General features: G+C 40.6%; 1 protein-coding gene across 1 annotated transcript in view; it reads right to left on the bottom strand.

Moving 5' to 3' along the window:
• Window positions 1-25836, bottom strand: part of GUCY2F (guanylate cyclase 2F, retinal) — a 123902-nt gene that overhangs the window by 84864 nt on the left and 13202 nt on the right. Inside the window, exons 3-4 of the mRNA XM_043459087.1 lie at window positions 20417-20607; window positions 7297-8111 (exon numbers count right to left, since the gene is read on the bottom strand). Of these exons, the coding sequence (XP_043315022.1) occupies window positions 7297-8026 (730 nt within the window). The 5' untranslated portion in view covers window positions 8027-8111; window positions 20417-20607. The remainder of the gene's footprint in view (window positions 1-7296; window positions 8112-20416; window positions 20608-25836) is intronic.

The raw sequence follows: 25836 nt of genomic DNA, 5'->3' as shown, positions 1-25836 counted from the left end.
GATGGGAGAGAATAAGCAGTCCAGAGTGGGAGAGGGGTATCCAGTGTGATTTATCCCAGGTCTCACATTCCCCCAGGATTCACACCTATGGGGCCACAGCCTGATAGAAGTAGATTCACACCATCCTCCTCTCAGCTCTCCCCCACCCACTCTATAAAATGGATACATAACTAGAATCTGCATGTTTCCCAACCACCACCCCAAAGTGTGATTCAGTGCAGGAGGCCCTCAAAAACCATACTTTTAGAACACCACAGTACATGATGTGTGCCTATTTCTATCAATTGAGGACACCGCACACATTTTTAGCATTAAGTCCTGAGACTACCACTTATGTACCTGCCACCAGTGTTGAACTGGTTCAAGAAGCTCAGCATGCTGTCAGATGCACATCACATTCAATGGCCATTCTGTCTGTATTAGATCATGCTTTTTCATACCCAGTAAAACTGGTATTACAAGTACTTTTACTGCCTTCACATTGCTGCTCAGCTTCCATTTTTAATATTCCTTCATATCTTGCAACATATGTTTTCTTCAACTTTTCCTAAACTGCTATGCAGATGTGTATATGTATGTTTGTGTGTGTGTTCAGACACACACAAGAGTTGTGTCCGACTCTTTTGAACCCCATGGACTGTAGGCCGCCAGGCTCCTCTGTCCATTAGATTTTCCAGGCAAGAATACTGGAGTGGGTTGCCATTTCCTTCTCCAGGGGATCTTCCTGACCCAGGCATCAAACCCGTGTCTCCTGGATTGGCAGGCAGATTCTTTACCACTGAGCCACCAAGGAAGCCCAGCTAAGGGCTTTTAAATGCAGGAAGCCTAGATGTTTATAGGTTTTCTCTTGGGCTGGGTCTTCAGTAATTATATCATCACTGATAGTGGACCCATTAATGAGAGCAAGTTGTCCTTTCACCATTCACAGTGATTTACATTTAACTATACCAAATTCCCCATCAGCACTAAGGTTCTTGGTCATAGTATTATACTATCACTATTGTTATTACTGTAGGAAAAATGGGATAATGTTTATCACTTTGAGGCACTTAAGAGAATTTCATCAGTGGGCCCAAAAGTTAAGAGAGAAAAATGGAAGGGCTGAATTATACACCATGGAAACACAGGATCTCAAGTGAGTATGCCTTAGGGGCATCCCTCAAGTACACAAGAGGCAGTAGAGCTTAAGTCTTTCATTAAACCAGTGATTCTCAAAGTATGATCCCCGAACCATCAGCATCAGCACTACCTTGAGCTGGTTAGAAATGCAAATTCTAGGGCCCTATCCCGGCCCTATTCCAGCCCCCCGAGTCAGAAACTCTGGAGGAGGGATGTAAGCCTTCCAGGGGATTCTGCCCACACTTAGGTTGGAGAGGCACTACTTTAGATCAACTTGAACATGTAGCCTAGACCTCCTACTCACTAGTTACGTGATATTGGGCAACTATTTAATCTCTCCTAGCCTCCAAATCGGAAAAGGCAATGGCAACACACTCCAGTACTCTCACCTGGAAAATCCCATGGGCGGAGGAGCCTGGTAGGCTGCAGTCCATGGGGTCGCAAAGAGTCGGACACGACTGAGCAACTTCACTTTCACTTTTCACTTTCATGCACTGGAGAAGGAAATGGCAACCCACTCCAGTGTTCTTGCCTGGAGAATCCCAGGGACAGGGGAGCCTGGTGGGCTGCTGTCTATGGGGTCGCACAGAGTTGGACACGACTGAAGTGACTTAGCAGCAGCAGAAGCCTCCAAATCTCATCCATGAAAGTGAAAGTGTTAGCCACTAAGTCCTATCTGACTCTTTGCAACCCCATGAACTGTAGCCTGTCAGGCTCCTCTGTCCATGGGATTCTCCAGGCAAGAATATTGGAGTGGGTAGCCATTCCCTTCTTCAGGGGATCTTTCCGACCCAGGGATCAAACCTGGGTCTCCTGCATTGCAGGTAGATTCTTTACCAGGCTTCGTTCACTCACTAGTTATGTGGTATTCAACAAGTATTTAATCTCTCTTAGACTCCAAAGTCTCATCCTTAAAGTGCATTTAATAGTAATTGGCCTTACTTTATAGGGCTGTTGCAAAAATTGAATGAGATGGTCCATATAAAACCCTTGCAAAATGACCAACATATAATAAATACTCAATAAATATTAGCTTTTATCATTGTTGTCATTATTACTGGTGGTTTTTGTTTTTTTTTTTTTGGTATGTGTGTGTGTGTCAAGAATCTTCAACAGATGGCAGAGGCTGGCCAGATCCCTGACAACGAGGTAGTAATAAGGTATCTGATTTTGGAACAACAAGAGAAGGACATTCTGACAGTGTCCTAGTTACTGAACATCATATTGTAACTAAGCACTCCCAATTTGGAAGGATTTAAAGGAATCCCCAAATGGTTCAACAGCCTGGAAAACCCAAATTGAAAGGATTTCACAATCAGCCAAGCATTGATAGTCAAAAAGGTGAGGAGAAGGGAGGAGAGCTTGAAATAGCCATTTGAAAAGTTCTCTAAAGAGCTTTTCAGTGGGGCCTCCTGCTAGTCTTTGTGAGAATTAGCAAAAGAACTTCTAGGTAATTGCAATTCCACAGGTGCTCAGTCTGTGAGAGATGCTCTTTTCTGCCTCTGGATCAAAACCTCCAACAGGACTCATGGTTTAAGGAGTGGAGAGTGAACGAATTTTGGCCCTCACATCCACTCAGCTAGGTTCCCTTGTGCAGGGCACAATTTCCATAACCACACACAGCAGCACTGACCATAAGTTGAGGCCTTTGTCTTTGATCAATATCTCTCCTTTATGACTTTTTTGGAAACAAAGATAATTGGTAATTGCCTCTGAAGCTTAAAGGAAACGAGCTGACAATCTGGGAGAAACAGAATACCGACTTCTCTGGGACTTCATTTACCCCATTCTTTGATTTTAGTGATGTCTGCATCTACCTACTTGTTATGTGAGATCCACAGGTGTTGTAAAACTTAAAAGAGAGTACCTTTCTCCTGGATAACCCAGAGGATTAAATAATATTATCTATATGCAAATACCTTGTAAACTGTAGAGTTTTCATTGTCTCAGTGGCAGCCTCTAATAACGCCCCCGCTGTTTCCCCTTCCGAAAGCCCACAACCATTATTATTTTTATGATCATCCTTACAATTAAATTTTATCATTGTCTTGCTGTCGTGTAAGCACAATTTAGACTGGTTTCTAAGAAAGACATTCCTTCTGACTCCAGTAAGTTGCCAGTAAGCACTCACGCTTATGCTCATGTTCAGTAACTCAGCTGTGTCTGACTCTTTGCAACCCTATGGACTGCAGTCCACCAGGCTCCTCTGTCCGTGGGATTCTCCAGGCAAGAATACTGGAGTGGGTTGCCATTTCCTTCTCCAGGGGATCTTCCTGACCCAGGGATTGAACCCATGTCTCCTGCTTTAGCAGGCAGATTCTTTACAACTGAGCCACCCAGAAGCCCAGTGAGCACCAGAAACACAAATTTATGCGAAAGAGAAGTGGCATACCAGCCAGTAATAAGCTAACTTTCTCTACCCTCCCTCCTCACCACTACGTCTCACTGCCATCACCACTGCCATGTCACGTGGGGCAGTGGTCACTGTTATTGTAAGCAGGTCAGACGAAATCAGCCTTCCAACTATTTCCATTACTTCCAAACATTGCCAGTCCTCTCCAAAGGAAGGGATCCCTTTCTACTATATTTTGTACATCCCAAAAGGTCCTACTCTGAAGGTTTGTTTGCGGGTCCATAGTGTTAAGAAGTAGCTTCATATCCAGCAGAATAAGGAAGAGGCCAGGTCCTGCCTTGCTCAGTCCTTCTCAGCTGAGGTCACCACGAAAACCTTAGTGCTTTTTCAGTCATGATAGTTAACAGCTAGGAATACTATTACAGTATTATACTGTACTGTATAAATACTATATACAGTATTACCATATTTCTAGTCCCAGTCAAAAGGTGCTAGAAAATCAGCTAGAGATGTCAACCACAAATTGGCACTTGTCATGGGCGCTTGCCATCTACTTCTACAAGGATTGAATCATGTGCTGCTGCAGTTGCTGACCTTCAACACCCCTTGAAGGAGTTCAGGGTGGAGAGCAGAGATGAGCCACTCTGTGCTTCGGGAAACTGGCAGGACAGGTCCTCAGATAGTTAGATATTTTCAGGAGCTGACTTTATGAGCCCAATTCTTGTATCTCCTTGTATCTAGAAAAGCACTAAAATCATTCAAGGTGATGGCTGTTCCTCAAGACTAGCAGAGGCTTTCCAAGACCAGCAGAAACTTTCTACAAAAAAATAAGTGCTTGATTGCATGTACTCCTTCACCAAAATCACATATATACTGTCCTTTCCCCGGATCTCTTTGGAGCAGTTTCTCAGAGATATCTGAGGTGCTGTCTCTCGGGTTGCTGTCCTCATATTGCTCCAGATAAAACTTAACTTGCAACTCTCACATTGTGCTTTTTTTTTTTCCAGTCAACAGAGATTTGATCTAGTATGTGCTGAATCTGGTGTACTATAACTGTCCTCACTTGTTCTGTTGGCCCAATCCATACTCATTGGGGCTTCCCTCATAGCTCAGTCGGTAAAGAATCTGCCTGCAATGCAGGAGACCCGGGTTCGACTCCTGGGTCAGGAAGATCCCGTGGAAATGGAAATGGCAACCCACTCCAGTACTCTTGCCTAGAGAATCCCATGGACAGAGGAACCTGGCAGGCTACAGTCCATGGGGTCGCAAGAGTCAGACACGACTTAGTGACTAAACCACCACCATACTCATTAGCTTCCAACTCAGTTTCTCACCAGATCTCCATTCTCTGAGGGGACCAGAGATGTGCCCTGAACCTCAGACTTCGTGGCTAAAGTCCCGATACTCAATTTACATTTATACTCTGAATCTTGCTTCTCATGCTCCTATTGGCTGGTGCACTACTCTCAATGATCAAGCGGACAACAAGTTTACCTTATGACTCACTCCTCTTCTGCAAATCCTTCTACCACATTCCACCCACCACCTGGGGCACCCTCAGATACCAACAACTAGCTGTGCCACGTGTGAGTACCACACACTCTTGGATACTGCACACCGAACTGCCAGAGGTCATACTCAAACCACAGGTCAACCAATGGCTCAGTTTCCCTGCATCCACCCCCAACCTACCCACATTCTGATTCATGTTGCTGAGGTCCCAGCATGCCTCATCTGAGTCTGCCTATGTTTTGTCAGAAACCCAGGGTAAAATCCTTGCAAGCACAGCTTTGTCTTCACTCACTTTGTCTTTCTGAGTCCTTACTGCACTTTCTGTTGCTTCTCTCCCTATTCAGGGTCTTCCTTTGCTCCATAACCACATACCTTCCTCTCTAGGTTTCCAGGCTCCCACCTCCATTCTGCCCCCATCTACTCTCTCACCCCCATCTTAAAATTTTCATTCCCTTAGTGAGCTGATACAGAAAGAAAAAAATATCTGGTAACTTAAAGTAGGGAAAGTTTATTTGCATTTTCATGAACTTGAAGCAGTGGTTCTTGACTCTAGCTTTATTTTGCAAGCACCTGGGAAGCTACTTAAAGTACCTTTACTAGGCCCTCACCACCAGAACATTGGGCTATCTGGAGGTGGTATTCTGGCTCCAATCATTTTGAATAGATGTCCAGGTATTTCCAGTATGCAGCCGGAGTAAGAACCATTGACCTAAGGGAATGAATCTCTAATAGTAGGGCAATAATGTGTATTTGCTACCTCCCTGCCTCAAAAGAGTTGTGGGTGCTGAGCACTCAATCCTAACTTCTCTCAGTCTGAAAACCCAAAGAGCTTTGGGGCCTGGATTTATTTAACATTTCATGGTAGAGAACAAAATGTCATTTTAAAGAGTATACTATTTAGAATGGGTGGGATGTGAAATGCTCATGGAATGTAAACTTGCAGGAGACACGGTCTTCATGAAGATTTGTAACATATTATAAAGTTATGATATTAAATATGTTAGCTTGTTTCTGGCATGACTCCTCCCTGGAAATGGTTTTATATCTTTGAAAATAATTTTGTGCTCTGCTTTGAAAGTATCAGACTCTATTATGAAGTAATCAGAGCCACACTGATTGCTTAACATTTATAGGATCTTGTAGACTTGAGCTAGAAGCAGACTACTGTAGTTCCTGGAACTAAATATTCTTGCCCTCATCCTCCCATAACGATCATAATTAAGGTCCAATACTGGAGACACTCAAAACTTAAACTGAGCCTCTGGGTATAGGCCAGCCTCAAGCTGGACCATTCTCTGACAAGTGCATTGTTATGTTAAGGAAATGACTGGGACCAGGACTAATCCTAGAAGTAATCAGTTTGACAAGTAGTTTCTGAGCTATCTGTCTTAAAGTGATGGAATGACTGCAGTAGAGGATGAGCAGTGTTCCCACAAATCTTTGCTACTTTCCAGAAAAAGGTAAGGTGGAGATTAAACAATTAGAATAGAAAAAAAAATCAGGACCCAGTGTCACAAGGGCTTGCAGTAAGTATATGTAAAACACATCCATCTGATTTAAGAAGACCAGGAAGAGTCCTCCCCTTCCCCAAAATGCACCCAACTCGCCCTTAGTCAGTGGGTCAGTCCTCTGCTTCACAGTTGCTCCATGGTCTCTGCAAGAAACATCTTTGAACAGAAAACTTCTCTTGGAAGGGGAATGGTTACAATTTCGGTAGGTTTCTCATTTTAATATGCTTTCTTTTATCAGCTAGGTCCCTCCATATCAGCTCATTGTGTGCTGCAGAGAGAGAAAAACCCTGCTTTCAAGGACTAGAAAGCAAGAAGGGGTGGGTGTGCATTTTGGAGTCCAGAGAAGACATGTTCTAAGAGAGTGTCTTAGAGAGGTGATGACCCAGGGATACTGGGCACCTATGAGGGAAAGTACCCAGAAGGGAATCAAAGGTAAATCTCACTTCAGTGACTAGATTGGACAAAAATAAAGCTCTAAGAACACCCATTCTTGGCTAATCTGAAACTGCCGAGGTCCTAAGAGCATGGAGGGTATGTGGCCACAGCTGCTCTTGATGCTAATCTTCCCCACCGAGGTGCTGAAAGCAGGCACTGGCACCCAAGGGCATTTGAACCACAGAGGTCTTTGTACTCAGTTCATAAAATAGGCTCTGTTGAAGCAGGACAGTCTTGGGGCCTGAGTGTGATTGAAAGGGGGCAAATGCATGAAGAACTGGGTAGTAATGTGCTATCCTAGGCTGTGAGGGTCAGAAACCTTTCACTGAAGCCACATTGAAAGCTGAGCCCCGAGAAAGCACTCACTGCGAATTCTATCTGCCTGGCGAATCTGCTGGAGAGCTTTCTGGATGCTTTGGCTGTCTTGTCCTGTGGTCAGGACGACCCCTACTGGTAGGCCGCAGCTTCGAAGAGCACTTGCAACTCGATAGGCTGTGTGCACCCAAATGTCTTCATCTGAGGAAATGACTCCAGCATGAGCCCACTGGAAATATTTCATGACAGTTAGCAGCACCCGGATGGGAGAAGGGAGGGTTCGAGAAAAGGTCGGGTGGCTATTTTTACTGTCTAATTCATAATTCACGCAAGCCCAAGAGAAAATCCCTTTGTCCCAGCTGTTTCCCAGGAGCGAGGCTGCCTCACAGTAGCCGGGGTTGGCAGGTCCAACAAACCCTGAGGCCATCTGGTGGTGGGAAATGAAACTGGAGAGAGCCCTGGAAGCCTGGCAGTCTTCATTGAAAATCACATATTCAAGAGAGTGACCCAGATCAAAGGCTGGGTCGTTGTTGATCCGCTCAGTGGCTAACCGAGCAGCAATCTCAGGCAGGGCCTTTGAGAACAACGGATCACAAGTCCAAGGGCCCACCACCCCTATCTTGTAGGGTGGAGCCCACACCTGCAGTGGGAGAGACGTAAGGACCAAGAGCCACAAACACCGCAGGAGCTTGAAAGATGCAAGGCCATGTTGTCCTCGCTGTCTTCCCAGAGTCGCGAACCAGAGCATAAGGTGGGAGAAAGGCCAGGGTCCCAAGAACATAGCCCTCCTGCTTTCAGCAGGCTAATGAAGAAATACTGGAAGGTGATTCTGTTGTTCCGAGATGGACAGTGGGGTGTCCAAGTGCCTGTCAATCAGAAGAAAAGGTATATTACTCCCATTATTCCTGAAGCTTCTGGAAATAAAAGTTATGAAAGAAATGTGTGTGTTAGTTGCTCAGTTATGTCCAACCTTTTGCGACCCATGGACTGGAGCCCACCAGGCTCCTCTGTCCATGGGATTTTTCAGGCAAGAATACTGGAGTGGGTTACCATTTCCTCCTCCAGGGGATCTTCCCAACCCAGGGATCGAGCCCGTGTCTTCTGTGTCTCTTGCATTGCAGGCCGATTCTTACCCACTGAGCCATGAAAAGAATGGCAGTCCCTAAACTGTAAGTTTCTCTCCCCGACCTTGATCAAAACTCTTCCTGTTCCTCTAGTTCTTGTAATCCTTATCTCAGGAGATGACACCTCCATCTATACTTGCTCTGGTCAGAAACCTGGCAATCAGCTGAGATTCTTTCTTCTTCTGCCTCTCACTCAACCCATCCCCAATTACTGTTGATTCAACTTCAGCAATAGCTGCTCATCTCATAGTGTTGTAAGGATTACATGGATTAAAACATACAGCAAATGCTTTTAATATTTAATATTTTAACATAATAACACATCATTAATGTTATTTTAGTGATATTATTATTATTATAGTTTCAAGTATGTCCATTGTTCTCTACCACACTGCCCTCTTGGGGCCAGATGCAGACGTTAATAGATAATGGCAATGCAGAGTAAAATGTGCTATGATTGAAGCAGCCCAGACAGAGGAAGATAGAGAGGGTCATCCAAGCCCAGATTTCAGGGGAGTAGAAGAGGGACTTCCATTCCTTTCATGGCTCAGTGGGTAAAGAATCCTCCTGCAATACAAGAGACACAGGAGACACGGGCTCAATCCCTGGGTTGGGAAGATCCCCTGGAGAAGGAAATGGTAACCCACTCCAGTATTCTTGCCTGAAGAATCCCATGGACAGAGGAGCCTGGTGGGCTCCAGTCCATGGGTCGCAAAGGGTTGGACATGACTGAGCAACTAACACACACAGAAGAGGAGGAGGAGGGAAGTCTCTCTGAGTTGAGCTTCAAAGAAAAGTTAGCCTGGTGAATGGGGTTGCCAGGGGGTTGGTGCTAAGAGCCTTCCAGGCAGAAGGAACAATATGCAGTAAGGACCAGAGGTGGAAAAAGGAAAAGGATATATTGATATTAGATTCTCAGAATTCCAAGACATTTGTTCTGCTCAGGTCTGTGGTATCAACCAAGGCAGGTGACAGATCACCAAGAGTCCTACATACCATTTATAAGCTTTTAGATTTAATCATGTAGATAATAGCTTTAAGCAGAGAACTGGTATAATAAGATTCCCATTTTTTGAAGATTACTCAAATAACAGTGCAGAGAATGGGTTGAAAGGGGGCAGGAAGACCAGTTTTGAGGCTATTGTAGTAATCCATATGAGAAATGATGGCAGGGATTTCCCTGGTGGTCCAGTGGTTAAGAATCTGCTTGCCAATGCAGGAGATGCACATTTGATTCCTGGTTGGGGAACTAAGATCGCACATTCCTCAGGGCTATGGAGCCCACATGCCACAACTAGAGACAAGCTGGTATGCCACAACAAAGATCCCGCCTGCCTCAATTAAGACCCAATGCAGCCAAATAAATAAATATTTTTTAAACCTTAAAAAATATCACTCACCTAGAGCCAGACATTCTGGAATTCGAATTCAAATGGGCCTTAGGAAGCATCACTATGAACAAAGCTAATGGAGGTGATGAAATTCCAGTTGAGCTATTTCAAATCCTAAAAGATGATGCTGTGAAAGTGTTGCACTCAATATGTCAGCAAATTTGGAAAACTCAGAAGTGGCCACAGGACTAGAAAAAGTCAGTTTTCATTCCAATCCCAAAGAAAGGCAATCCCAAAGAATGCTCAATCTACTGCACTATTGCACTCATCTCACACGCTAGCAAAATAATGCTCAAAATTCTCCAAGCCAGACTTCAACAATACTTGAACCATGAACTTCCAGATGTTTAAGCTGGTTTTAGAAAAGGCAGAGGAACCAGAGATCAAATTGCCAACATCTGATGGATCATTGAAAAAGCAAGAGAGTTCCAAAAAAATATCTATTTCTGCTTTATTGACTATGCCAAAGCCTTTGACTGTGTAGATCACAATAAACTGTGGAAAATTTTGAGAGATGGGAATACCAGACCACCTGACCTGCCTGTTGAGAAACCTGTATGCAGGTCAGGAAGCAACAGTTAGAACTGGACATGGAACAACAGACTGGTTCCAAATAGGAAAAGGAGTACGTCAAGGCTGTATATTGTCACCCTGCTTATTTAACTTCTATGCAGAGTACATCATGAGAAACGCTGGGCTGGAGGAAGCACAAGTTGGAATCAAGATTGCCGGGAGAAATATCAATAACCTCAGATATGCAGATGACACCACCCTCATGGCAGAAAGTGAAGAAGAACTAAAGAGCCTCTTGATGAAAGTGAAAGAGGAGAATGAAAAAGTTGGCTTAAAAATCAACATTCAGAAAACTAAGATCATGGCATCCGGTCCCATCACTTCATGGCAAACAGATGGGGAAACAACGGAAACAGTGAGAGACTTTATTTTGGGGGGCTCCAAAATCACTGTGGATGGTGATTGCAGCCATGAAATTAAAAGTTGCTTGCTCTTTGGGAGAAAAGTTATGACCAACCAAGTAGCATATTAAAAAGCAGAGACATTACTTTGCCAACAAAAGTCCACCTAGGCAAGGCTATGGTTTTTCCAGTAGTCATGTATGGATGTGAGAGTTGGACTATAAAGAAACCTGAGCGCTGAAGAATTGATGCTTTTGAACTGTGGTGTTGGAGAAGACTCTTGAGAGTCCCTTGGACTGCAAAGAGATCAAACTAGTCCATCCTAAAGGAAATCAGTCCTGAATATTCATTGGAAGGGCTGATGCTGAAGCTCCAATACTTTGGCCACCTGATGTGAAGAACTGATTCATTGTAAAAGACCCTGATGCTGGGAAAGATTGAATGCAGGAGGATAAGGGGACGACAGAGGATGAGATGGCTGGATGGCATCACCGACTCAATGGGCATGAGTTTGAGTAAACTCTGGGAGTTGGTGATGGACAGGGAGGCCTGGCGTGCTGCAGTCCATGGGGTCACAAAGAGTCAGATACGACTGAGCAACTGAACTGAACTGAACTGAAACCTTATAAACGGAAAGGACGGCACACAAAGAGAGTAGTAAGGATTAAAAATATAAACGAGATTAAGAAGGTAAAACCAATAATAACTTAGTGACTGATAAGATGTAGAAGGTAATGGGAGAAAAAAGGAGGACTCCAAGATGATTTTGAGCTATGCAACTGGTTGGAAAATGATACAAGTCTCCAAGATAGAGAACACTAAAGGAAGGGGTGGGAAGTATATCGTATTCAATTAGACATGTCGAACTGATGATGTCTGTAGACTAATCAAGTAGCAAGTTCCAAGTAGCAAGTCGACAATTTGACATACTTGATCTCATAACAGAAAGCTGAGCTAGATATATAAATTTGAGTGTAATCAATTGATATAGGGCAACTGAAGACATGGCAGTGTGTAAGATCAACAAAGGAGAGTTGCAGAGTAAAGTAAGAAGTCAGAGGACAAAGCCCTGAGAACCCACAACACAAAGTTCAGGCAGAGAAAAGGAAGGTCATAATGAAAACTTCCATGAATGGTATGGAGAAACAGCAAAGTCCAGGAGCTAGTGGTGTCTTACAATCCAAGGAAGATGACACTTTCAGGATGAAAAGTGTTTATCACATCTCACATTCTGTTGAGAAGTCAGGTAAGCTAAAGATAGAAAGGTATCTGTCCATCAGATTTGGATTCAGAGAGTAAGGCTGCAAGTGGAAGGACCCACAATGAGTCAAAAATGAATGGGAATTTTTTACAATGTATTTTAAGTTATTTATTTATTTTTACTTATTTGGCTGCTCCAGGCCTTAGTGTTGGCCCCAGGGATCTTTGATCTTCATTACGGTATGTGGAATCTTTTAGTTGCAGTGCGTAGGACCTTTTTAGTTGTGGCATGTGCAATCCAGTTTCTTGACCAGGGATCAAACCTGGGAACCCTGTATTGGAAGCTTTGGAGTCTTAGCCACTGGACCACCAGGGAAGTCCCACTGAATGGGAATTAATGAAGTGGAGTCAGTAAATGTGGAGAACTCTTTCAACACAATGCATGCAAAGCCTTTCTCCATTTGACCCTTGTTTTTCTCTATACCCCATCTCCCTGTTCTCATCTGATGCTATAGTAAATTTTTTTTACAGTTCTACATACATGTATCACATAGTTTGTCAGGCATAGGATTTGGAAAATGCCATTCCTTCTGCCTGGAATGTCCTTCTCCTTCTTCCCATACTCCACTTTCAGATTCTCCTGATGAACCTTCTACCAGCAAAACCCAAATGAAGTGTTCACCACTCTGTTCAGCCTTAGTTAACACTCCCAGATTGAGTTCATTGTTTTTCCATCTGTGCTTCATACTTACACCCATTAGGAAAGGTGTTCCTTTGATTTATAAACAGCCCCCATTTCTGGTCTATGTTGTGACAAGGATACTGAACTGTTTGATATCTCTGTATTTACAAGACCTCACACTTTCAACTATGAGGGGTGGGCAATGAGGGCAACTTTCTATGGGGAGCAGAGCCCCCTGTAATGGAATTTCCTAGCGATCTTCTTCATCATCCTAATGCCTAGCCAACGCATAGTAGATACCAGATAAATGTTTGTGAAATCAATTAATAAAACATTAAATTTGGTCTAAAGTTAAGAATAGCCTCACTGGATATAAAAAGAAAAAGAATTACTTGCTTGGGAGTGATGTTAATGAGGAAAATCCTTAGTGAACTGCTAATTCCAAACAAAGATCAAAATAATGGTATGACACTCTTCATGCTAACAATCAGCACTGGTATGAACTGGGCAAACCCAACTGGTTGCTTATTGCCAGCAACAATTCTGCCTGTGCTAGGTCTGTTGGTTATTATCTTGACTTTCATCCCTCACTTTCAGAGAAAATTTAACTCTTCAAGAAACCAGCCAGAGGAACATCTGCTGGATCTTACAGACCTACCACAATAGTATGCTCCATCATCTGTGAGCAGGTGAAAGCTCATGGAAAAGATGGTCAGAATGACAGTTGAGGAGACAGATCGAAAAACAGCATGAACTGGGTATGTAGGTTTGAGGGGGAAACTTCCAACTTTGCTTTGGAGGTGGTAGAAAGGTAGTTCTGCACTGCTTATATGCATAAAGACATCAAATTTATTCCTAGACTTTCGAAAATGATCTAGTGCAACCTTCCTCCCCTGAAACAGATGCATTCTGTGTGCTCTGTTGAAAGCATCTGGGTGAGATTTATGATGGACAAGGTGTTGAGATGGGGACTCAACCTAGCTCTCTCAGCCTAGCACTACAAGGTGAGCTCTAGTCAGGAGCCACATACTTCTCTCTCCATCCTCCCCTAGCCCTGATCCCTTAATTTGGCATGACAAAACTTGGGAGCCAGGTCAGTCTAAGAGCAGCCCCTTCTCTGGAGTAGCATGGGAAAGGTCCCTATTTTTGTACTGGGACAATGACACTGAGCTGTAAGATCTGTCTTTTTAGGACCTCACTCTTTCAACCACTAGGATTTGGCAGAATGAAGGCCATTCTATATGGGGAGCAGAGCTCTGTTGACAGCAGCAGAGCCAGGAGGCCAATTAACTGCCTCTTCTTCCCCAAATATACCTAGTTTGATGGGTTATCTCCCAGAAGTTATACATTTAAATCAGAAATTAGCACTAGGAGATAAAAGGCTAAGACTTACTGAGTTCTTGCTATGTATCAAACACTGGGCTAAATTCTGCATGTATTACCTTATTTTTAAAACTCAATATCCATCAACAGATGAATGGATAAAGAAGATGTAGTGCATGTGTGTTTTATATATACATATATATGTATGTATATATACATATATATAATGGAATACTACTCAGCCATAAAAAAGAATGAAATAATTTAATTTGCAGCAACATGGGTGCAACTAGCTGGAGGAGGAAATGGCAACCCACTCCAGTATTCTTGCCTGGGAAATCCCATAGACAGAGGAGCCTGGTGGGTTATACATAGTCCATGGGATCACAAAAGAGTCAGATACAATTGAGTGACTAAGCACTCATGCACAGGAACAGCTAGAGATTATCGTACAAAGAAAAGAAAGTCAGAAAGAAAGACAAACACCATATGGTATCACTTATATGTGGAATCTAAAGTATGGCAAAAATGAACCTATCTAAAAAACAGAAACAGACTCACAGACATAGAGAACAGACTTGTAGTTGTCAAGAGGGTGGGTGGGGAGGAAAGGACTGGGAGTTTGGGATTAGCAGATTTAAACTATCTTATATAGGATGGACAGACAACAAGGTCCTACTACATAGCACATGGAACTATATTTAATATCCTGTGATAAATCATAATGGAAAAGAATATAAAAAAGAATGTATATATGTATACAACTGAGTCACTTTGCTGTATAACAGACATTGGTACAGCATTGTAAATAAACTATTCTTCAATGAAAAATAAAATTATGATAGTGATAACTAAGTAAAAACAAACAAAAAATAAATAAAATCAACTCATCACAACCTTTTGAGGTAGGTACTATTATTACCCTCATTTACAGATGATGAAACTAAGGCTCAGAAAGGGTAACTTTCCTAAGAGCACATAGTAGCAGGATGGGGATTTGTACCCCAGTTGATCAAGCACTGCCTGCCAACAGCCCCTAATCTATGAAATCACTGAGACCATCCTTATTGTACCCTCTATAGTACCCAGATTGAACCTGAATGATTCATTGGTGTTTTTTTTTTTTTTAAATCTCTTGTTCCCCTTGAAATAATAAATTAGGTAATAAGAGGGATGGATGGAGTAAACTGGGAGGGATGAACAGAAATTTATCATCCAACTGGAGGAAATTTGTCACCGGTGTTCCAGCCAAACCTGGAGACCCCTCACTCAGGGTGCAGTATTGCACAACTGGGGGAATGGGCCTCCAATCACATTGTACTCTATATGAAGCTAATCCTAGTCTTTGAGAGTGGAAGTCTTGGGAGTATGACCTTTGGCACCTTAGTTCTGCTTCTTAACTGCCTCATCTACAAAATAAGAGGTAAATTTAATGCCTTTGAGGTAAGGGATTAAATAAGACAGAATGTTGAGCACGCAGCTGTCCTTCAGTAAATATAGTTCTTCCTTGCTGTTTGGGAAGAGGACTGCATTAGGAATTGGAAGACGTGGATCCTTAACCCAGGACTGCCGCTGACTCACCATATGACATTGAAGATATCATTACCCCTTCTAGGTTTCTCTTTTACTCCCTCAGTTGAACTAGAGGATCTTCAAGTCCTTTTCTTCTCTGACCTACATTGATCCTGGGATTCTGTACTTCTTCCAAGCAGTACTTGGAAGAGGTTTTCTAAACCTCTGCACTATTAAACTGCTTTCTGAATTCATTCAACATTTCCTAGGCTTTGCTGTTCTAATTAGATTTTGCTAAAGGGTTTAGCACTTGCTTCTACCTGGCAGATCCAGTTCCTGATCATTTTAAATTTTGGTCTAGAATCCTCTATCAAGTACTTACAATGTGAAGTTCCCCCCACCCTTGCTGGAGTCATGCCACACTGAAAATCTGGACTCCTAGAACCATTCACTATCATATCATCATTATGAGGAAGGATACATTGAGAACCTGGTTTGTCCTAGGCATGTGTGAGTGCTCAGTGGCTCAGTAGTGTCTGACTCTTTGCGACCTAATGGACTGTAGCCTGCCAGGCTCCTTTGTCCATGGACTTTACCATGCAAGAATAGTGGAGAGGGTTTGCCATTTTCTCCTCCAGGGGATCTTCCCAACCCAGGGGTTGAATCCATGTCTCTTGAGTCTCCTGCATTAGCAGGCAGATTCTATACCACTGTGCCACCTGGCAAGCTAGGCCTGTAGCTACAAGAAAAAAAAGTGGGGGCATATAAGGCTTGGCCAAGAAATTTTACCAGGAAAAGAAACTATACACACATCAGGAGGAAAAGGGCAATAATGTCCATCAACATGGCTTTATATAAAGTCAAATTTGTAAGTTCCCTGCTTGTTTTTGCTCACTATGGTATCTCCAGGGCCATGCCCAGCCTGAAACATTATAGGTATTCAGTAAATATTTGTTGAATAAAATAGTGAAGAAGAGACATGGAGTACAAGTAAAATGTTTTCTATTACCATGTTCTTGAAAAGGCTCTATTTTAGGCCTTGGTTAGAAACCACCTTTGGCAAATTATCCAGCAGGCAAAGTTTGTGTTCAAGCTTCTAGTTAGGCTTTCTTTGCCCCCTCTATTAATGGAGAGGAAAAGCAACTCTACAGAAAGAAACTCTTTAAGTGATTTCCACTGATATATAAAAGAATAATAATATTTGATACTTTCCCCTTCTCCCCCCCAATAAATGGTGTTTGTTTTTAAACATGGGGTGAGGAGAAATTTATGACAAAGGAATTATTTTATAATATTATCATTTCAATTTCAAGCATCAGTAGCAGGTAGGCAAAGGGGGATGGGCCACTTTTTGAATAGAAAAATAAAGGGAGTTTTGGCACTTCTCAGATCAAAGTGATCAGCTGTCTATTCTAGTTGTAAGGTTGGCATTTTTAAGTTATAATTCAGGTCATTCCACCTAAGCAGAATGCTTACCCATTCCAAGTTCTAAAAAGTTGGTTTTTCAAAAGCACTTTAAAGATTTATATATCATGATCAAATTGGATTTATCCCTGGGATGTAAGGATGGTTCAAATTCATAAATCAAAAAACATGATACTGCATGAACAAAACGAAGAATTAAAATCACATTATCATCTCAATAAAAGCAGAAAAAGCATTAGGCAAAATTCAACACCCTTTCATGATAAAAACTCTCAACAAAATAGGTAAAGAAGGAATGTACCTCAAAACAATAAAGGCCATATACAATAAGCTCACAGTTCACATCATTCTCAAGGGCGAAAAACTAAAAGCTTTTCCTCTAGATCACAAACAGGACAGGGATGCCCTTTCTTACCACTCCTATTCAACTTAGTACTGGAAGTCCTAGCCAGAGCAACTAGGCAAGAAAATGAAATAAAAGACATCAAAATTGGAAATGAAGAAGTAAAGTTATCCCAGTTTCTAGATTACTTGACCTTATACTCAGAAAACCCTAATGACTCAAAACAAAACAAAACCCCCACCTATTAGGACTTAAAAGTGAACTCAATAAAGTTGCAGGAATAAAATCAACATACAAAAATTAGTTGCATTTCTATATACTAACAATGAACTATACAAAAAAGTAAATTTAAAATTTAATCCTATTTACAATAGCATCAAAAAATAATAAACTACTTAGGAATAAATTTGACAAAGGAGGTGAAAGACTTTCACACTGAAAACTATAAAACAATGATGAAAGAAAATCAAGGAATACTCTCAAATAAATGGAAAGATATCCCACATAATGGATTGGAAGAATTAATATTCTAAAGATGTCCTTACTACACAAAGCAATCTATAGATTCACTATTATTCCCATCAAAATTCCAATTTTTTTAATAGAAACAGAAAAATAATCCTAAAATTCATATTGAACCACAAAAAAATCTGAATAGCCAAAACAATCCTGATAAAGCTGGAAGTATCACACTCTTGATATCAAAATACTTTACAAAGCTACAGTAATCAAAACAGTGTGGTATTGGCATAATGACAGACATATAGACTGATGGAGCAGAATAGAGAACATAGAAATAAACCCGCATATAGAGTCAACTGATCTTTAATAAGGGAGCCAAGAATACACTGTCCTCACTGTCCTGTGAGGAAAGGACAGTTTTTTCAACAAATGATAATTGGAAAACTGAAAAGGGATGAGTTAGACTCTTACTTTACACTATATACAAAAATTAACTTGAATGGATCAAAAATCTAAATGTGTAAGAGCTAGAACTGTTAAACTCCTAGAAGAAAACAAGCGGAAATCTTCCTGGCATTAGTCTTGGCAATGACTTCTTGGATTTGAGGCCAAAAGCACAGTAAACAAAAGCAAAAACAGAAAAGTAGGACTACATCAAATGAAAAGCTCTGCACAGCCAAGGAAATAATCAACAGGATGAAAAGGCAACCTACAGAGTGGGAGAAAATATTTGCAAATTCTAAACCTGATAAGTGGTTTATATTCAAAATATATAAGGAACTCCTACAACTCAACAGCAAATAATAAAAATGTGATTTAAAAATGGGCAAGGGACATTAATAGATATTTCTCCAAAGAAGACATACAAATGCTATGTCTACGAATATAGACAGATGGTAGATGAAGAGGTGCTCAATATTACTAATCATCAGGGAAATGCAACTCAAAACCATGAGATACCCCTCACACTTGTCAAGATGGCTATTATTTTTTTTTAAGTGATATCAAATGTTGATAAGCATGCAGAGAAATTGGAATCCTTGCATACTGTTGGTGGGAATGTAACATGGTGCAGCAGCTGTGGAAGACAGTATAGACATTCCTCAAGACATTAAAAATAGATCTACCATATAATCTAGTAGTCCACCTTCTGGATATATATCTAACGAATTGAAACTAGGTTCTCAAAGAGATATCTGACTGAACTCCCATGTCCATTTCAGCATTACTCACAACAGTCAAGATACAGAAACAACCTAAATGTACATCAATGGATAAATAGAAAAGAAAATGTGGTATATACATAAAATGGAATATTATTAAGCCTTTAAAAACAAGGAAATCCTGCCATATGCAATTACATGGATTAACCTGGAGGATATTACGCTAAGTGAAATAAGCCATGACAAATATTGTATAATTCTACTTATATGAGCTATCTAACATAGTCAAAAGGATTAAAGCAGAGAATAGAATAGTTGTTGCTGAGGGCTATGAAGAGAGGGAAATGGTGAGTTGTTGTTCAATGAGTATAAAGTTTCAGTTAATCAAGTTGAAAAAGATCTAGTGATTTACTGTACAACACAGCACCTACAGTTGACAGTATGTATTTTGCACTTAAAAATTTGTTAAGAGAGTAGATCTCATGTTAAGTGTTCTTATGATAAAAATTTAAATTAAAATTTTGCTCTTTCTGTGTCGCATTTTTCAATTTTACACATTTACAACATGGATCCTTCCTCAAGGCACATGTCAGAAAATACCTTTCTATTTGTATTGGTCTAGGTGTTGCCCTTTGTTAAACCATTTCCAAGCTGAAGATTTGTCCCTCAATTCTTCCTGGGCTCTATTTCATGCCTTGGGTGGTATTTCTAACTCTTCTAGGACTCCCTTGGAGACCAGAAAGTTCTGTGTTGCTATAGTCTTGACCCCTGATCCCAGGATTTTTCAGAAGTAAATTTAGTCTGAGAAAACATGTGGGAAGACAGAAAAGAGAGGAAGACAAGGAAGGAAGGAGGAAAGGGAAAAAAAGGAAGAGGGAGGGAGGGGTGAGAGAGGATACCCTAACCCTTCTTCATTGGGTTTAAAAACAAAATTATAAAGTTCTCATGTAAAAGACACCGCCTTCACAACAAGCCTGTTGAAGCCTTCCTTTGGGTTAAAAGGAAATATGGATATAACTGAAAGTTTGAAGGTATGAAATTTTGAAAGTTGAATACTACTGACCCACAGCGCTTCTGGGGCTGTTGCCTAGGTAACTTAGGTTTGAAGTCCTGCATGGAATCGGACTTCCATGGAAAGTAACTAGAGCACAGGGATGCAACATTTTATTTCTGGTAACTTTCATAATTTGACGGGAAGCCTGATTTCACAAGGGAAATGATTGTTCTTTAAACCTGTACAAAGAAAGACTATGACAAATAGCTCTGAGGAAAATGGTTCCTTATCCTAACTTGTCAAGCTGAAGACATCTATGGATGATTGATCTTTGCAGTTACAGCCTGAGTTAACAGTTTGTGTATGACAACATCAGGAAGAAATAAAAAAGAATCATGAGAGAAACTAAATGAAAACTTGGATGAGAGCCTTTGAGCCGAAATCTTGATTTAAAGTGTCCTGAAAGCTCCTTTTCCAACCCTTTTCTCTCATTCTTTCTCCTCTTCCATTCTTTATTTTTTCCCCCACTACATATTGCTGTAAAACTGATGTATCTCAGTCAGGAGTCTGAGCTGCCAAGTGGGCTCTGTTTTTTCCCCACTACAATCTCTAATAAACAAGAGCTGTCAACTACTCACCATGTAATTCACTGCTCAAATGTCTTCAATTCACCATCTGCACAGGCAAATCTCTGGCATGGCTACTCAGTGTATCCATTTTGGTACATCCTCTACAGGTTCATCATCCTGCCAAGGACTCCAGTCTGTTGATAAATTCCATTAATGGGGTAAATAATTGAGAGGGATAGTAAACTGTTTTTAAAATTACTCTTCAGCATCCCTAGCCCAAGACTAGGATTAGGATTTAGAGACATTTCTAATCCTTTAAATTGATCCCACCTGTAGCAGAGTTAGTGCTGACCTAAATGCATTGACCCAGAGATTAACAAACAGTCCCCCGGATAAATTCGTCCTCAACAGACTACTTACTGCCTTCTTCTACCTTTCAAAGTTGGACTCATATACCCTCGGATTTTGCCTCTGAGTTCTTTGTTCTTCCTTTTTCCATTCTAATAGTCACATATCACCCTTTTTCCGAGATGGCTTTAAATGCCAGAACATTCATCAGTTGTGATTCCAGTCCAGGATATGAAAGGTTGCAGGCTGACTCCCTACAAAATTCAAAGTAGGTGAAGTTTGTCTCCTTCTTCTGTTGTCCTTGAATGCCTTCACTGCCTTTCCTTCCAAGAGAAACCCCCAACTCCCTCCCCTCAACTCTGCACATACCCTCACCCTTTAAATCTATCCATTTTCCCTTAGCAGTCTTCCTTGTTGTGAGCGTCATTCATTCAGGGAACTGTTCTGGAATCCTAAGGTAAGAGCTGAGGTGTTGGTGGCTAAAAATGACTTCTGTTAAATGATGACTACCACATGACAGACATTAAAAAAACTAACAGCTTTATTGAGACACAATTCACATACCATAAAATTCACTCCTTAAAAGCATACAATTTGGTGGCTTTGATATATGTAACCACACGGTTGTATAACCATCACTACTGTCCAATTCCAGAGCATTTTTATCACTCCCCACAAAGAAATCTTGTATCCATTTAGCAGTCATTCTCTATTCTTCCCCTCCTCCCAGCCATTGTCAACCACCAATCTACTTTCTGTGGATTTGCCTATTCTGGAAATTTCATATAAATGCACACATACAATATGCTGTCATTTGTGACTTGGCACAGTGTTTTCAAAGGTCGTACATATGGTAGCATGGATCAGTATTTCATTCGCTTTTATTAATATCACTGAATAATTTTCTACTTTATTGAATATATCACATTTTGTACACTCATTTATGAATGGATGGACATTTGGGTAATTTCCACTTTTTAGCTAGTATGAATAATGCTTCTACCAACATTGTGTACAAGCTTTTGTGTGGACATACTTTTTCAATTCTTTTGTGTATATACCTAAACATAAAATTGCTGGGTCATGTGATGATAACTCTGTTTAGCTTTCTGAGAAACTGTCAAACTGTTTTCCAAAGAGGCTATACCTGAGATTTCCCTGGTGATCCAGTGGTTGGGACTCCGTGCTTCCATTGTAGGGGGCCCAGGTCCATCCCTAGTCAGGAAACTAAGACCCCACAAGTGGCACATGGAGGTCAAACAAACAAATTTTAAAAAAGCTAAAAAAACAAAGAGGCTGTACCATTTCACATTCCCACCATAAATATACGAGTTCTTGTTTCTCCACCTGTTCTTGCCAATACTCATTATGTGTCTGCCTTTTTTTTAGTAAACATTTTTACATGTATATGATCTCATTTTATATTCACAATAACCATGAAAGTAGCTATTATTCCCCCCATTCTGTAAGTGCAGATACCAAGACTCAGATAAGTTAGACAATAATAATATTTATTGAGTACTGATGATATGGCTGGCATTCCTATCTTGGAATCCCTAGTTCCTTTAATCTGCACAGTGATCCCGTAAGGTAGATACTGTTTGAATTGCAGACATAAAGATAGGAGGTTAAAGTAACTTACCCAAAGTCTTACAGCCACTAATCAGTGGAGCCAGAATTTAAACCCAGACAGTCTGATTCTGAATAAGTGATGTAGTTAAAATTCAAACCCGAGGCCATATGGCTCCAACAAAGCCCATTCTTATCCTTGCCACATTCCACTAATGCATCTCTTGTGCTCTGCCTCCAAGGCTGCTTGCATCTTAACAGGGGCTCCAGGAAAACCTGGTGACTACCCAAAGGAAACAATCCCTAACTGTGGAATGCTGGGTAACCTGATGGAAATATTCATGCAAGTGAGGACCTTCTAGATCTACCTACAGTGCCAGCAGATTCTTCATAGGAGTGTTCTGATGAGGGCTAGGATGGATGCTCAAGGGGCCATATTCAAGAAATGCTCGAAAATCCTGAATAGACATGAGATTCCAAATTTCTAGGCAGGAGTAGCTGAGAATTACATGAATAAAATTATATAAATAAAATGTATATAAAATTATATAAACTTCTAAAGAGATATTTTTACTGAGATCCATAAACATTTGTCTCTCTCTTGTTAATGATAACTAATAGTTACTAAAGGTTCACTATGTACTAGGCATTGTTCTATGGGTTTTACATATACTAAATCACTGAATCATCACAATAGTCCTATAGGATTTGTAGTATTATTATCATCCACATTTTATAGATGAGGAAACTGAAGCACAGAGGTCAAGTAACTTGCACAACTATGTGGTGGAGCCACATTGTGAAAACAAATGGTCTAGCTTTAGAGTCAAGGCATCTTAAAAGGCATCATAGGGTGAGGCCATTGGATTTATCCATAAGCTCAAAAATATCCATTGGATCTCTAGGCCTCCCTCAGTGACAGTATAATTAGTGATAAAATAACAATGATTCAAAACCACTTGGGTTCCTTGTGAGTCTAAAAATTGCAAAAATTTTACATTCATTCATGAGTACAGTCTCAGGGATCATTCCTATGGACCATTTAGAATCACTGTGTCAGAAACATCAGCTACATTGTCTGATTAAATATTGTCCCTCAGGAATCTTGTTGAAAAACATTCATGGGATTCTACTGGATTTTATTGAAGCTTGTATCAGTTCCCATTCTATGTTCCCTATATTGAAGCCTAGTGATTAACAGAATTCAGGCATCTCTGGATGATCTTTACTTCCTAAGGAGCCATGGAACAAAAGGATCCAAAGGGATCCAACCCTCTCTCCCCACAAGACTGATTGTGAAGCCAGACACATATCTCTAAATTCCTTCTTAACTTTAGCTGCAAAAGCAGAAACACAATCCCTTAATATTTAATAATTCTTTTTTGTACTGCTAAACACTACAGGAAACCTCCAATTATACACATCATGGGAAAGTGGCCAAGGCTTTTCATGACATTACCCTGGGATCTCTGCATTCTTTTCGAGACACAGGATGAATAGTTCTGCAGGGCTGGGGCCTCAATTATAAAAATAGGTCCAGAATGATGTGTTCCTAGTTAATTATCCAGAACAAGGCTTGGACAAGTAGCTCTTTGCAGTCAGGAAATCATGTGAGAGCCTAAGGAGCAAGGGAGGTAGGGGAAGATGACTGAGAATGACAGAGGAAAACTATAAGAAAAGATGTTTAAAAATCATACACATTTTGCCACAAGGGCTGCCATGTCATGTGTAACCCCACTGAGGATAAGGAGAAAAACAAAATTTAACAGTTGTTGTGAGCTCTACATGTGCTACAAGCCTGAAAGGCACTTTCGATTTTCAATTATCACAAAAACTCTATGGTGCACATAGTATTATTTTCTTCATCTTTGACAAATGAGGCATAGACAGAGCACGTAACTTGCTTGGGCTCAAGCCAGATCTTCCTGATTCCAGTACAGGCTCTGAACGGCAATTTTCAACTTCTCTTTAAATGTTTCATATAAACCCGATCCCACTGAAAGTTCTTTTGTGAATTCAGTAATAATGACAAAGTTCTCTTTGCTTATAATGCTCAACAAGGTATATAATGATTCTTAAAGGAAGGATAGCTTTGGGCAGCAGGCAATATAATAATTACCAGTCATTAAGCACCCCCCAAATGACACTGTAAGTATATTATTTCATTTCTTTCTCACAAAACCCTAACGGGACAATTCTTATCCTCACTTTAGAGATGGAGAAAAAGATAAAGTACAGAGGGGTTGTGTGAGTTGGCCAAGATCACAAAGCTAGGAAATGCTAGAGTCACATCTCATATTCAAGCAACATGGATCCAGGGCTGGGAGCTTAATGACTTTGCTATATTGTTTCAAGATGCAGAGAAGCTATTAGAGAGTATTTTCTTTACCTATTTATCTGTCTATCTATTTATCTATGAGTCAGTGGCAGTTCCACTTCTTGTGATCTTCTCTCCAGGACCCAGCTAGTGGAGTAGCCTGTCTAGAATACACCCAATCAAAGCATTAGTGAACTTTTCCTGCTGTGGATTCCTGGCAATTTTGTGAAACTTACAGACCCTTCCCAGAACAATATTTTAAGTATAATAAAATCACATTAAACTCTACTTAAGTATAATTGCTAAAAAATGACATTATAAGTTTTCTTCTCCAATTTTGAGAAAAAAAGTGGAATCCTGACTAAGTTTTCTGCCACATTCAGCCCAGAAATCTTGACCAACATAAAGCTCAGTGCTGCCTTCAAGCAGTCAGTGCCCAAACTGAAATTAAAGCTAAGACTGCAATGACCTCCATATATCCACAGGATGTCACTATTGTGCAAGTATTCTCCAACTCAATTTTTTTTAAGTGTTGCATGACTTGTAAAAATATTTTAGAAAATGCAGAACAGTAAAAATCAGAAAAAATTTGTTCTTAATGAATACTGTATTTTTTTCTAAAGTCACAATCAAACCACATATACAATTGTGTAAGTTCCTTTAAAAAAATAACACCATAACATACATTAACTTAAAGGTTCAGAATACGGAGTCAAGCCAACCTGCCTTCGAATTCCAGCTTCACCTTTCCCAGCCATGTGATCTTGAGATACTTGCATAATTCTTCTTATGAAAGAAATGATGATTAAACAGAGCTACAAACCAGCACTGTTGTGGGGATTAAAGATGACGCATATAAAGAGCTTGGCAAACACTAGGTACTAAAAACATGGCATTTCTTAGGCAGAACATTTTAAGACCATACTAAATCCCATGTACTCTTACTTTTGGAGGCCCACTCTATATATTTCCACTTATACTTTGAACATGTACTCACATCCTACATTAAATATATTTTTTGCTAAATTGAAGTAACTTTTAAAATTCTGTTTTTGAAATTTAGAACTTATGACTTCTTAGCAGAGATCAGGTACACTCAGGAGTTCTTACAAACGAATATAATCTAACCATCAATTTTTTTCTGATATAACATTTCTGGGGAATACGTGTAAATCTATGGCTGATTCATATCAATGTATGACAAAACCCACTGAAATGTTGTGAAGTAATTAGCCTCCAACTAATAAAAAAAAAA

This window comes from Cervus canadensis, chromosome X, assembly GCF_019320065.1.
Source record: "Cervus canadensis isolate Bull #8, Minnesota chromosome X, ASM1932006v1, whole genome shotgun sequence".
Classification (NCBI taxonomy): Eukaryota; Metazoa; Chordata; class Mammalia; order Artiodactyla; family Cervidae; genus Cervus; species Cervus canadensis.
The sequence above is the reverse complement of the archived record's forward strand: the minus strand, read 5'-3'. Positions and strand labels throughout refer to the sequence as shown.